This window comes from Hetaerina americana, unplaced genomic scaffold (assembly GCF_022747635.1).
Source record: "Hetaerina americana unplaced genomic scaffold, ioHetAmer1.1.p SCAF_41, whole genome shotgun sequence".
NCBI lineage: Eukaryota > Metazoa > Arthropoda > Insecta > Odonata > Calopterygidae > Hetaerina > Hetaerina americana.
The window spans coordinates 1,697,501-1,710,875 of NW_027286997.1; the positions used below are offsets into that span (position 1 = coordinate 1,697,501).

Genomic DNA, 13,375 nt, shown 5'->3' on the forward strand with positions numbered 1-13,375 from the left:
AAGAGGGCGTGTTCCACCAGTTGTCTGTGGGGAATTGAAGCGGAGGAGTCAGAGTGGGAAGAAGAGATGGTGATGGGGATGCGGAATAGCCCAAAACACACAAAAACCCCCTGCCATTGACTAACAATACTCAAAAATGAATTACACAAGTGTGTGTGCATGTGTGTGTGTGTATATATATATATATATATATATATATATATATATATATATATATATGTACATATGTACATGTACATATACACATATACATTTATACATGCATACCCATATAATATAGATATCAGACACACACACACACACCATACACAAATTCAGCACATATATCCATTAAATTGTCTTTCCAAGCTCACAAACCAACCCCCGTTTCCAAGTCAGCACAGCTTCACACTCTCAGATATAAGCTCTCACTCTGCATTACAGATATACTATCAACTCAGTTTGGGGCAGGTTGGCTCGTTTGGGGCAGACACCATGTATTATTTCAAATTGTCCCCTCTTACATGTGGTAATATTTGGGGATGGCATGGGCTGTTTGATTTGGCTGTCTTTTTAGATTACAAGAGGAATAGGATGTTCAAAATTATTTTGCAGTCACATGACATTTTCATTCATTGAAATCAGTTCAGTTTTGGGAGGGAGGAGATAGTGGGCTCTCGACAAAAGTGCGACAGAATCAATACTCTTGTTTTTGATCTTCGCTCAGAAAAGTGGTTGAACTCACCGCAGTCCTCCCAGGGAAGTCCAGGCAAGTCCATGAAGGTGTTGATCAAGTAGAAGAGCGTCCAGGCAATGATGACGCAGTAGTACACGTCAAGGAAGAACACAATGGTCATTGTGGCATAACCGACACCTGTGGGGAAGACACACACACAGTGGGACACGAAAATGGACGGGGAGATGGAGGTAGGGGGGTGTCTCATGTTTTAATTCATCTTAAATTGCTTTGCGTCTTTCGGGGGAGCAATGCGCAGGCTTGCTCATCCATTGCATCTGCTCCCTCTGGATGCATGACGGAAGAAATATGGTCTTCACTTTGTTAGGGAGGAGATTATGGAGGCACATACCTTGGAGGATAGGGCACAGTTGCCCCACGAGGGTCATACCGCCGGCACCGAGGTACTGACCAATGGCTACTTCCTGGAAGAATATGGGGATGCCGCATAAGACCATGGCGATGCCGTAGGTGATGAGAAAGGCACCTGCAGAGATTGGAGACTGGTCAGTGGGCAAGATGGGATGGACGATGTACATATTCAATTCAATTCAATTTATTCCTTCACCATAAGCATAGAATTATGCATGGCTTTGTCAATACATGTTTTACACTTCATATCAATAAAAGACGTTATGCAAAATATCAAAACAATATGAAAAATACAGATGCATACAATTTACAATTTTCTTGGGATTAACACATTCCAATTATACATTTAAAATGGTATGCATTAGAAAATCATCTACACTATAGAATAATTTACATGAAAGTAGTTTTTTCACGGCACACTTGAATTTAAAGGAACTTTTGATATTTTTAATATAAGCAGGCAATTTATTGTACATTCCCTGATGATCTATCCCTTTAATCGTTTTATTTACTCTGGGCTGACTTATATGGAATGCATTTTGGCTTCTCGTATTATGACTATGAAGGTCACAATTTTTAATAAACATGTCTTGATTTTTGTTAATAAGAGACACTGTTTCAAGAATGTACATACAAGGAAGAGGTAAGATTTCTAGTTTTTCAAAAATAGGTTTACTGGGAGCTCTATTATTAGAATTAGTTATTATGCGAATAATATTTTTTTGCATTTTAAATAATTTTGGAAGGAAGATAGAGGAGCCCCAAAAGGGAATACCATAATTGAGAAGTGACTGCACATAGCCAAAATATATAGTTCTCAATGCCTTAATGCAAATGATTTCCTTGAGTACATAGACATTATTCAGGGACCTCTTTGACATCAAGTATGTTTCATTAATCTGTCATTCTACTACTCTATGAGAAGATGATTACAGTATTGAAAAATTGTCAATGCCGGAATTAAAATACACTATAAAACATTTTAAAATATAGATACCAACTGAAATTCTAGAATTTATTTGTGGTAAGCAGCGACGTATAAAAATATTATTTGTGATAATTTTTGTGTAAATACCACTTTGGAACAATTGGTGAAGGAATTGGGAAAACAGATAAAAATATGAAACAAGCAGACGACTAAAATGGATATTAAATGATCGAATTGATGGTGGAAAGGTGTATTTGCCCCTATCATTGGTAATCTACCAGCTAAAGTGGGTTTTTTGATGCACAGAAGCCAAAAAATGGTACAGTGGCAATGATCTTGTCTCTCGCAACAAAACACAACCCAACATCCTCTTCTACAACATGCCCTTCTTCATCTCCCTATCCTACCTTCATCCCATCCAACATCCCTCTCCTTTTCCTGCCCCCTCCTTGTTTGCCTAACATTCTCGCCTCCATCACCGTCTTCAACATTCCATCGCCATTCAACAGGCTTTGATTCATCTTTTCCAGTCTCCTTATGATTTCTCCCAAAAATACCCTCTCCTGTAGCCATTTCAAAAGCCTCCAATCTATGCCTCTCATCCTGCTTCAATAGACATGTTTCCATGCTGAACAAAACTACTCATCATCTCAAAGTTTCGATGAGCCTTAACTTAAAATTCTTACTCAACGTCCCTGTCATCAATTCTTTCATCCTTGTTAAAGCTGCATTACCTAATGCATTTCTTCTCTTTGTATCTCTACTACTTTGGCCATTTTGTTTCAAAACATTTCTGAAAGAAGTAAAATGTTGCACCTATTCTAGCTTTCTCCCTCCTATTTCAACACTTAACTTGGCTTTTCTCTTCCTATGAGACCGCATAACCTTTGTTTTATTTAATTTATTCTCATCCCATACTTTTCCCTGCATGTTTGCCTTTTCAATGCACTCAACAAAATTTGCTGACAAACTAAAGCTTGATGTCCAGAAACCCAACTGATTTTATGAATTCCATATTGTCTTTCATTCATCTCTTAAGTTATTCCAATGCTTTAATTTTTCTGTACTCAAAATTGTCCTCACATTCCAAGTTCCTATTCCAACTAATTCAACCTTCTTCCACTGCAACTTCTGTCCTGCTGCTGCTGTTTTTCCTTTGCAAGGCTTTCGTGAGATGATGACCATTGAAACCTTGCCTCTCCCACTGCCGGGCACGACACATTGCCAATTGGACTGCGTCTGGTAGCTACTAGGACTTATATTCTCTATATACTTACTGTCCATCAGAAAAGCCAGGGAGTTATTTATTCTTGAGGTGTTTTCCCATTGCCTTCCTCAATAGTTTTTTTAACTTGACACCATCACTCAATGGTCACCCCAACTGGAGGCAGATTGGGGGCGGTTGCAAGTAGGGGAAATATTAGGAAATTTGTCACGGGGGGGCGCCAAAGGGTTGGTGGATCTCAGAAGGTTTTTGAGATTGGCAGGTCGTCCGTATGCGAGAGAGAGGCATTGGGGTAGTAAGGATGAGGTCGAGACATTGTCATGTAAAATTGGAAACAGTTCTTTAAGGAAGGTTTTCAGTCTGGGTGATCCGGGGAAATAGGTGGTGCAAAGGTTGAGTCCTGCGTCAGATGTGGGCTTGTTATTGTGTGGTGTGTGTGGTCGGGTGGAGCGGTGGATTCAATTTTGTAGTGGCTTTTCTGGGTAACCGCGGTTGAGGAGTGCAAGATGTAGATTGTCAAGGTATTTGTTGAGTGTGGCTGTGGTGTTGCAAATTCGGTGTCCGTGGATAGAGAAGGAGTTCGGAATCGAGCGTTTCGTGTGTTGAGGATGACAGCTTGTGTGGTGTAGGTATTGCTGATGGTTAGTGCTTTCATGTGTACTGAAGTGGTGAATTTGTTGTTTTGAAGTGAGATGTCTGTGTCAAGAAAGGTGATGGTGGAGTCTGAAATGGAAGAGGTGAATTTAACAGTGAAAGATGAATTTAAGGCGGATAAGAAATTGTTGAGAGAATCAGAGCCATGTGTCCAGAGAATAAGAATATATACGAGGGTCATCCGGAAAGTAGTACCCGTTCGTGAAATAAAGACACAAAAGTAAATATTAACAAACAAAAAATTTTATTTGAAAGAGGATACTTTAAACTACTTCTCAACATAATCTCCAAGCAAATTAAGGCATTTGTCATAACGTGTGACAAGTTTCTGTAATCCTGCTGCATAGTCCTTCGCCGCCAGCTCATTGAGATACGCGAGGGACCCATCTTGCACAAATTTTTGCATAATGCAGATGGTGTTTAACAATTTCATGAACAATTGTTCGAGAAACATTGGGAAAATGCTCACAGATGTCATCAATTGTGACGCGCCGATCGTTCCTCACGAATTCGTCAACTGAGCTCACCAGTTGGTCTGTAATGACAGACGGTCTCCCCGAACGCTCATCGTCGTGTGTGTTCCCCCTCCCCATGTTGAAGTTGCGACACCACCGCCGAACAGACGACTCGTCCATTACATTGTCTCCATACACCTCCTTTAATTGGCGATGAATATCACATGGGCGAACGTTTCTTGCATTGAGGAATTTAATCACTGCCCTCACTTCACAACTGGCGGCGTTCTCAATTTTTTTAAACATTGTAAACAATCACAGAAACAACACAGGCAATGCTAGCGTCACGCAACTTGGCTCAGAGAAGGCAGACAAGCCACTGAAGCTATCTGACCTCGTCCAGCGGCTACTCGCGTCGTCAGCACTTCATGCGGCACGAACGGGTACTACTTTCCGGATGACCCTCGTATATATTATATATAGATATATATATATATACACACATATATATTTATACATATCGGTAATCAACCAGAAGGTCAGTTTAGTAGGTGATGGTAGAGTTCACCCAGTACTAAGCCCGATGGCATGTGAAATTCACACATCAGGGTAGGGAGGCCAGTTCCTTTCCCTGTGCCGGTTATGGTTTCCCAGGAAGATCTGGCACCCGAAAAATCACATAGCTTGGGATATATACATATATATATATATATATATATATATATATATATATATATATATGTATATATATATGTGTGTGTGTGTGTGTGGGACGTCATGAGTTGGTGTCTCATAACCTTTCCTTATCATTGAAGTGGCAGTTTCATATTTATTCATTTTAGTATTCTGTCGGTCAGGCATGTAACAGAAGGTATTCATCAAGAATAGTCTTTGTAATGCTTTTGTGCCATTGCACATCTGGTATCTGGCATGGTATTTCCTGTATTTTGCCCGATGTGGGAAAAAATACTTAATGATAATTACTTTTCAAGCGAACCGTCTTGCATCTTATTGGTGGAAGTGATCCCCATGTAATTAATAGGCCAATAAGATGCAGGTTGATTTCAGAGCACATTTTAGAGTAAAAAAGTTCATCGTATCGGCCGGGAAATATGGTATGTAAAGGGGCATTTGCACAGAGGTGGAATTTGATGACAGGCACCGTAAGCAAAGTTATAAAGAAAATACAGGTAAGGACTGGCATGAGGAGCATTGTTTTTTTGCATGAGAAACTTAGTCGTTGAAGGCATAGGTGTAGGGATGGGTGTAGGAGAAAACAAATGATGAGGCTATAGACGTGGTGGGGGATGAGAGGCAGCAATTGGGAGAAGTTGGAAGGGGGCAGGACGGATGGATGAACATTGAGGATGCTGAAGGCAGCAAAGGAGGCAGGAAGTAAGCACAGTGAGAGGATGAATTATTGTGGCATGGAATTAGAGGATATTTTGTGCCATCATGGTAGAAGTGGTTTAGGGGTACAGCAGCAGTGTTTAATGCCCGTCTACCCTAAGGTGGTAGACTACTGCTGTCGATAACTGTATCAACTGTATCAGTCCAACGAATTCATAATTCCACTATCCCACAGCGATCCAATTTGACGCCAACGGTATACGTTCATCCTTGACATCAATGACCAATTAGATCTGAGCTGTGGTGTTTCGGCGCCAAACGAATGCGCGAACAGTTTTTTCATCGCATTCAGGCAACTCCCTCCCACGGCGAAATCCGCACCGTCCCTCCCAAGGTGACAATGACTTTGGCAATCAATGGTGGGTTGGGGCGAGCGTAGTAAGAATTGTTTTTCATTTTTTCTACTATTTACGCGGTGTTCTTTTGGCGCGTGTGGCGCGAGAACACTGGGATTATTGTTTATTAATGCTTTTAATATGAAGTCTTAAACATTTAAAATGGTGCATTACTCAATAGTTTGCTCATCAGTTCCACTGCTGTCTCCGCGGGCATTCCATTTTAGACTGCGCGAGCCAGTAGGGCCCGGGGTGGGCCTTTCCGCAATTCCAAAGAGGGTTACATACGCAATGCAGCGAGCATACGAATTGCACTCGGGAAAATAAACAATGGCACACAGGATAAAATCACAATATAATATGTCCTCTGGAGATAACACACTGCACCATGAACATTCCAACTTAAAAAAGCTGTACCGTATTATGATAAAGAAGTCAAAGAAAGAATATAATGATAAACTAATCTTAAATGCAACCAATAATACAAAAATGGCATGGCATATTATTAAACAAAATTCTAGATGTAATGTAGTTGAGTTACCAGACGAATTTAGGAATGATAAAAATAAACCAGCCGATCCAATAAAACTGGCAAACGGATTCAACAGCTCCTTCTTAAAGCTACCGATGGTTAATGTACAAGAACCTCCTCATGATATCAATATCTCCTTTGCTACGTCTTACAAGTCTATTTTTCTTAAACCATGCAGCATTTCAGAGCTTTGCTCATACATTATCAAGGTGGGAAAGAAAGCCTCAACTGATATAAATGGTATATCAGGAAAAACAATTCATAATTATATAGACGAAATTTCAAGTCCCTTACTCTTACTTGTAAATCAGAGTCTGAGAGAAGGCACATATCCTGATGCCCTCAAAGTATCCAAGATAATACCAGTTTATAAAAACAAAGGGGAAACAAATGATGTGGGAAATTATCGGCCCATATCAATTATCCCCGAGCTAGGAAAAATATTTGAGTATGTGTTTAATAAAAGGCTAATAGAATTCCTTGAAGGTAATAACCTGCTATCCCCAAAACAATTTGGATTCAGAAAAGGGAAGTCAACAGAGCAGGCAATTTTCAATGCAGTTGACACCATCATACAACAAATTAACTCCAAGTAGAAAGTAATGGGTGTATTCTTTGACTTCCAGAGCATTTGATATGGTTGAGCATGATAAACTCTTGTTCAAATGTGACCAAATGGGTATTAGAGGCAAAGCACAGCAATGGTTGGGAACATACCTCAAAAATCGGCAACAAAGGGTAGCTGTCCAGAAGAATGGGAATACCTTCCTCTCTTCACCATTAGGTGTTGAAAAAGGTGTTCCTCAAGGGTCAGTGTTGGGTCCAAATTTATTTCTCATTTATATAAATGACCTACCCAAAAAATTACGTGTGAATCCTCTCGGTAACTGTGTCTTATTTGCAGATGATGTGAGCTTTGTGCTGTGTCAGAAATCCTTTGAAGATTTAATGACTCTAGGTAAAACCATTATTCAAGACATGGGCATGTGGTGCTATGGGAATAACCTTATTCTCAATGAAACAAAAACTCAGGCCATGATTTTCTCTGCAAAAACCTGTCATTCTGATAAAAGTACTTCTCAGCCTATGTCAAATAACTGTAAAATTATTAACGAGTATACATTTTTGGGAATATATTTTGATAAATACCTGATATGGGACCTGCACATCACAAATATAAGTAAAAAATTAAATTCTGTGTACTATCTTCTTTCAATTCTGAAGCATGTTAGTATGGATGTTTTAAAAACACTCTACTATGGTCTATTTGATTCTCTTGTATCATACGGTATCATAATCTGGGGAAGTGGGTCATCAACTAAGTTAAAAAAAAATATTTATTATACAAAAGAAATTGCTTAGGTCCATGTGCAATAAACCCTATAGAGCCCACTGCAGACCTCTCTTTCAAAGCCTTGGCATCTGAACAGTCCCTAGTGTTTTTATTTATAATTCGATAATTTTTGTAAAAAAGAACATGCACCTATTCCCATCAAATAATGGCACACACGCCTATGGGACTAGGACAAGAAATCATTTGTGTGTAGTGACTGCTAGCATGACAATGATGTCCGAGGGACCTCGTTCTCTGTGCATCAAAATATTCAACAGGCTTCCCATTAGTTTAAAAAACGAGAAATCACTCTCTATTTTTAAAAATAAGTTATTTTTGTACTTAAATGAAAAATGATTTTATAGTGTGAACGACTATTTCAATTATGGGTAATTCTGAATTTTATATTGTGTACATTCTGTCGCAAGGGGCGTTCCTATTGGTGCGACACAAAGGGTATCGGGGAAAGTCAGAATAACTACACCGAGTCTTACCCAAACAATCGTATATTATACAACATACAGTTATAATGCACCATTTACAAAGGTATACGCAACTTATGGATGGCTAGACCCTAGAACGCGCGTCCGTCGGGAAGGAAGGGAGTATGGCAGGGCGGACGCGGTCACGACACGCATAACCTAGGCAGAGCCCTCGTCCGTCGGGAAGGAAGGGAGTATGGCAGGGCGGACGCGGTCACGACACGCATAACCTAGGCAGAGCCCTCGTCCGTCGGGAAGGAAGGGAGTATGGCAGGGCGGACGCGGTCACGACACCCATAACCTAGGCAGAGCCCTCGTCCGTCGGGAAGGAAGGGTGTATGGCAGGGCGGACGCGGTCACGACACGCATAACCTAGGCAGAGCCCTCGTCCGTCGGGAAGGAAGGGTGTATGGCAGGGCGGACGCGGTCACGACACGCATAACCTAGGCAGAGCCCTCGTCCGTCGGGAAGGAAGGGAGTATGGCAGGGCGGACGCGGTCACGACACGCATAACCTAGGCAGAGCCCTCGTCCGTCGGGAAGGAAGGGAGTATGGCAGGGCGGACGCGGTCACGACACGCATAACCTAGGCAGAGCCCTCGTCCGTCGGGAAGGAAGGGTGTATGGCAGGGCGGACGCGGTCACGACACGCATAACCTAGGCAGAGCCCTCGTCCGTCGGGAAGGAAGGGAGTATGGCAGGGCGGACGCGGTCACGACACGCATAACCTAGGCAGAGCCCTCGTCCGTCGGGAAGGAAGGGTGTATGGCAGGGCGGACGCGGTCACGACACGCATAACCTAGGCAGAGCCCTCGTCCGTCGGGAAGGAAGGGTGTATGGCAGGGCGGACGCGGTCACGACACGCATAACCTAGGCAGAGCCCTCGTCCGTCGGGAAGGAAGGGAGTATGGCAGGGCGGACGCGGTCACGACACGCATAACCTAGGCAGAGCCCTCGTCCGTCGGGAAGGAAGGGTGTATGGCAGGGCGGACGCGGTCACGACACCCATAACCTAGGCAGAGCCCTCGTCCGTCGGGAAGGAAGGGTGTATGGCAGGGCGGACGCGGTCACGACGAACGTAACCTGGACGGAGCCCTCGTCCCAAGTTGAGTCAGAAATAGGACACGCTGTCGCGAAAAGCGCAACACAGCCGAAGCTTTGTGCTCTACCGGTCACCGCCAGATAACCAACTGACCTCTTTTCGCCCCGCGATCAGGGCTTTTATACCCAACTTAGGAGCCGGGGGAGGAATACTCTTGAAACATTGTCTTTGGTCACGTGGGAGTTTTGGAGGAACCAGGGAAGGAATACCATACTGCATACTTGCAACATTGTGTCGTTGATCGCTTGGGGTATTCGGAGGAGCCAGGAAAGGGAGTACCATGTCGCAAACTTGCGACAATTCTTAATTATGTGTGTAGGTGTAATTTTATTGTATTTTTCTTTTCTCTGGCTAGTAATCCAGTTACTGTACTTCTTGACGTACCCTATACGATTACATAATTGTATGATATTCTGCACCATACTATGTACTTGTCAATTGGGGAAATAAACTTATTATTATTATTAAACAAGCATTGAGATCCTACGGCCCTTGTGTTAGCGCCGTCGCGGCACATCTAATGCATCAGCCACTGACACCGTGGTTGGATTCTGGTGTGGCATTGTGGGACTCGTCCAATGTAAACATGCCTCTTCACTGCAGCTCTCGCTTCATTTGTGAAGCCAAGCAATGTAGAGGCCAACGAGAAAATGAATGCACCTCTTGGAGTTTACAACTTCATGAAATGCGCACGTATGTATGATAATGTACGACTTTCCGTTTCACAGGAATCAATGTGGACTTGAGTAAATATGTTTTATAACTCGAGCGCTTCTGATGGGTTGAATTTGCCCACCATTGGATCGTTTCGCCAGTTTTTTCCTAAAATGAATTGTTTTTTTTCCCTCGAACAAGTCCTCGTTCCAGTAACGAGCGATAGCGTTTGAAAACTTAAAAATAAGACGTTTCAAAAAAAAACGGGTGAGTCTTCAAAGCAGGCCGTCGAAGCCAATTCATGGATTCGAGGGTGGTTTTGGGGCTGGCCCAAACACTTTGCGCGTGTAAATTGAAATTCGTGGGCTTTAGAGCACATCGCCTCGGCCTAAGATAACTAGTTATTTATTTCTTCGCCCTACATTATTTCCTTTCTTCATTTCCTCGTGCCGTCTGGAATGCCCAGACTCCCCTCCCCCCGCCCGACAACATTATCATACTCTGCCCCCCCCTTCTCTCGCCTTTCCGATCCGTACCTAAAATGTCCGCCTGGTCTCCCTCCACCCCCCCCCCGGATCTTTTTGGCGCTCGCACATCAGCCTCCACCACGCCAAACGGGAATCGTGCCTCCTCCGATGGTGCAGCAATCCCGCTTGTCGCTGCAGCCAGGCCAGGGAAGCCAAGCACTGACATCCCCACGTTTGCCCTCTGCTGTGCCCTCGTCAGGGTGCTGGCGGAGCTCGAATCGATCGCCCCAAGAGAGAGAGGTCTTCGCTCGATCGATGGCGTTTTCGGCGGGAAACCAATCGAGGCTTCGAGGGGGGGTGGTAGGATGGTGGGGGGAGGCGTGGAGGGGGGGTCCGACGCCTCTTCCCCCCCCCACGGACGAAGGGAAGTATCGTTTCCAACGGTCCGCAGGGGGGGAGCCCCCCACCCCCCTCTTGCAACCCGGCGCGAGGCCACGTGGTGCGCAGGCGCCAGTGGAAAATTCCGCTCTCCGATGTTGGGACGAAGGGCCGCCGCCAGGTGTTCGCGCTCCCTTCGGCCGAGGCGGGCGGGTCCAGGGCCTCCTCCCCTCGCACGAGAGAGACAGAGACGAGAATAATTTCGCCCCGAGAGATCGGTCGCCCCCGCAGGAAGCGCACTGCTGCCGCCAGCGACATTATCCGTCCCCCCGCGAATCGATATGACTCTCATATTCCGTGATGGATCCAGAAGTTGCGTATTTTCACGGGTAACTGTGCTTACTCCGCAACGACTTGTTCACTTGGAGAAGTCTGTCGCCGACAAAAGAAACATTTTCAAGAAGGAATCGGAGAGAAAAGAGAAGGGTGGAAAAGGGTACGCGTCTATGTGGGCTTTTCTTTTTATTGTTCCTTGAGAGGGCCAAGTGGTTTCAGCTATTGTGGAATGCATCAAAGGATCGAGGTGCCCGGGATTAGAGACCAATGGCAATAAATTGGATGTCATGTCTCAAGGAGACAGAAGGGTACGTTGAGCATTGAAATGGAGCGGATTAAAGTAGAGCGGATGGATCAAATTGCAGCCGCGGGCAATATTCTGGAGCTGGCGTTTGAAGGGAACGCGATTGCTTGCGGTCGAAGGAAGCAGAAGAGGGAAGGACAGGATTGCGAGGAAAGATCCAAGCGCAATTCGGAACGGGGTGATCGTCAGCACAAGTAGCAATTAGTGACTGAAGAGAGAATGGCTGAAGGGAAGATATAGTATTATTGGCGGCCGGCATTCCTCACACTTGAGAGCAGTTTGTTGTGTTGGTAATGCTGGATGCAGATAATACCAGTGCAAAGCAGGAGAAGCAACCTATCGCAGGAGGAGGGCGCGTGGACCAAGGAAATGGCTCGATTTCGAGGGAGACTTCTCTGTTTCCATTCCAGCACCACGCCGGGGGTACTCCACTTGGCATCTATTGTGGTTTGATTTGCGGTGCATTCTTTTTCTAAACACTCGAATTTGAGAGGCAATTTGTTTAATGGCAATGCATTTAATTTTAACTTGAACCTATTCAATGTCCGGCAAAATAAACTGGTCCATTTTCCAATGCTGTCAACGGGCGAAAACTTTCTTCTCCTCGGCATATCCCTGCGATATTTGCGAAGTTTGACTGAAAATAAAAATGCAGTCTTTTAAAGACGTCATTCTTACTACTGACTCGAGTAATTGCAAAAAGGAGTCTATGCGGTCCACGTTTCACATTCTTGTAACACAACACTTGACTAGTCTCTTTCTCAGGCCAGTGTCCAGTCTGCTACATAAGACGTTTACTTTCCTGCCGAACGATATGTTCAGCATTCTTCTCCATGCATCTCAAACGCCTCAAGTTTTCGCAGTTCACTCATTTCACCGTGCCACTATTCTCAGGCCAATCCCCGAACAGATCCGGCTTCTCTTCCCTAGACGTCGTCCCTCCCTCAGACAACAGAGGGCGAGACGGCAGCGCCTCGAGTGGTCGGCTCCAACACGTCCTTCCTCAGTCCGCTTTCCCCAGCACCGTGATTCAGTGCATCGAGCAGGGGTGTGAGGAGGGATTGGGGAGGGGGCGGCGGCGGACTGTGCCGGCGTCTCCTCGCACCACGCCCCTCGGACATGAGGTCACTCGCATTGCTGTCTCCGATTCAGCAGGACAGCAATGCGAGTCAGCAGTGGAGGTCTGACTCCCCCCTCCGACTATGTCTGTGGCATCAGCGAGCAGTATAGGCACACGATCTGCTATTCGTTTCATTCATTGAAGTTGAACGGGGATTTAATTTTTCAAATTTGCTTGTTAGCTTTCAAAGCAAGTTCTTTTTTGTGAATTTCTCCCTCTCTAAATGACTCTCGTCCTTTGTGTTGAATCAAACTGCACTACGGGCAACCTTCATTTCTTATCCTCCTAGATGCGACAACTCTGCGAACTTTAAAGAATCATCATTCAGTAATGACACCATAGCATTCACTCAGGATGATAGGTAGAATTAACGGTGGGATGGATGGCTTTTCCGCTCTAAAATTTGAACACATCGATGTTAAGGCGCAATTGATAGCTTGTTGATTCCGATTTGGCTCCATTTTCGACAGTTAGGGCGCCCTCAAAATGAGCCCTGTCACCACGCGGGGCCTCCCTGCGGGCGGGCGGGGCGGAGGGCGTGAAATGGGGCAATGTGGGGAGAGGGAAGTTGACC

General features: G+C 44.5%; 1 protein-coding gene across 1 annotated transcript in view; it reads right to left on the minus strand.

The window, feature by feature from the left end:
- The window catches only part of LOC139692778 (sodium- and chloride-dependent GABA transporter 1-like), an 82,578-nt gene that overhangs the window by 30,273 nt on the left and 38,930 nt on the right, over nucleotides 1–13,375 (minus strand). The window contains exons 3-5 of the mRNA XM_071591058.1: nucleotides 1,068–1,202; nucleotides 725–853; nucleotides 1–24 (exon numbers count right to left, since the gene is read on the minus strand). The exon at nucleotides 1–24 is cut by the window's left edge and continues 79 nt beyond it. Coding sequence (XP_071447159.1) covers nucleotides 1–24; nucleotides 725–853; nucleotides 1,068–1,202 — 288 coding nt within the window. The remainder of the gene's footprint in view (nucleotides 25–724; nucleotides 854–1,067; nucleotides 1,203–13,375) is intronic.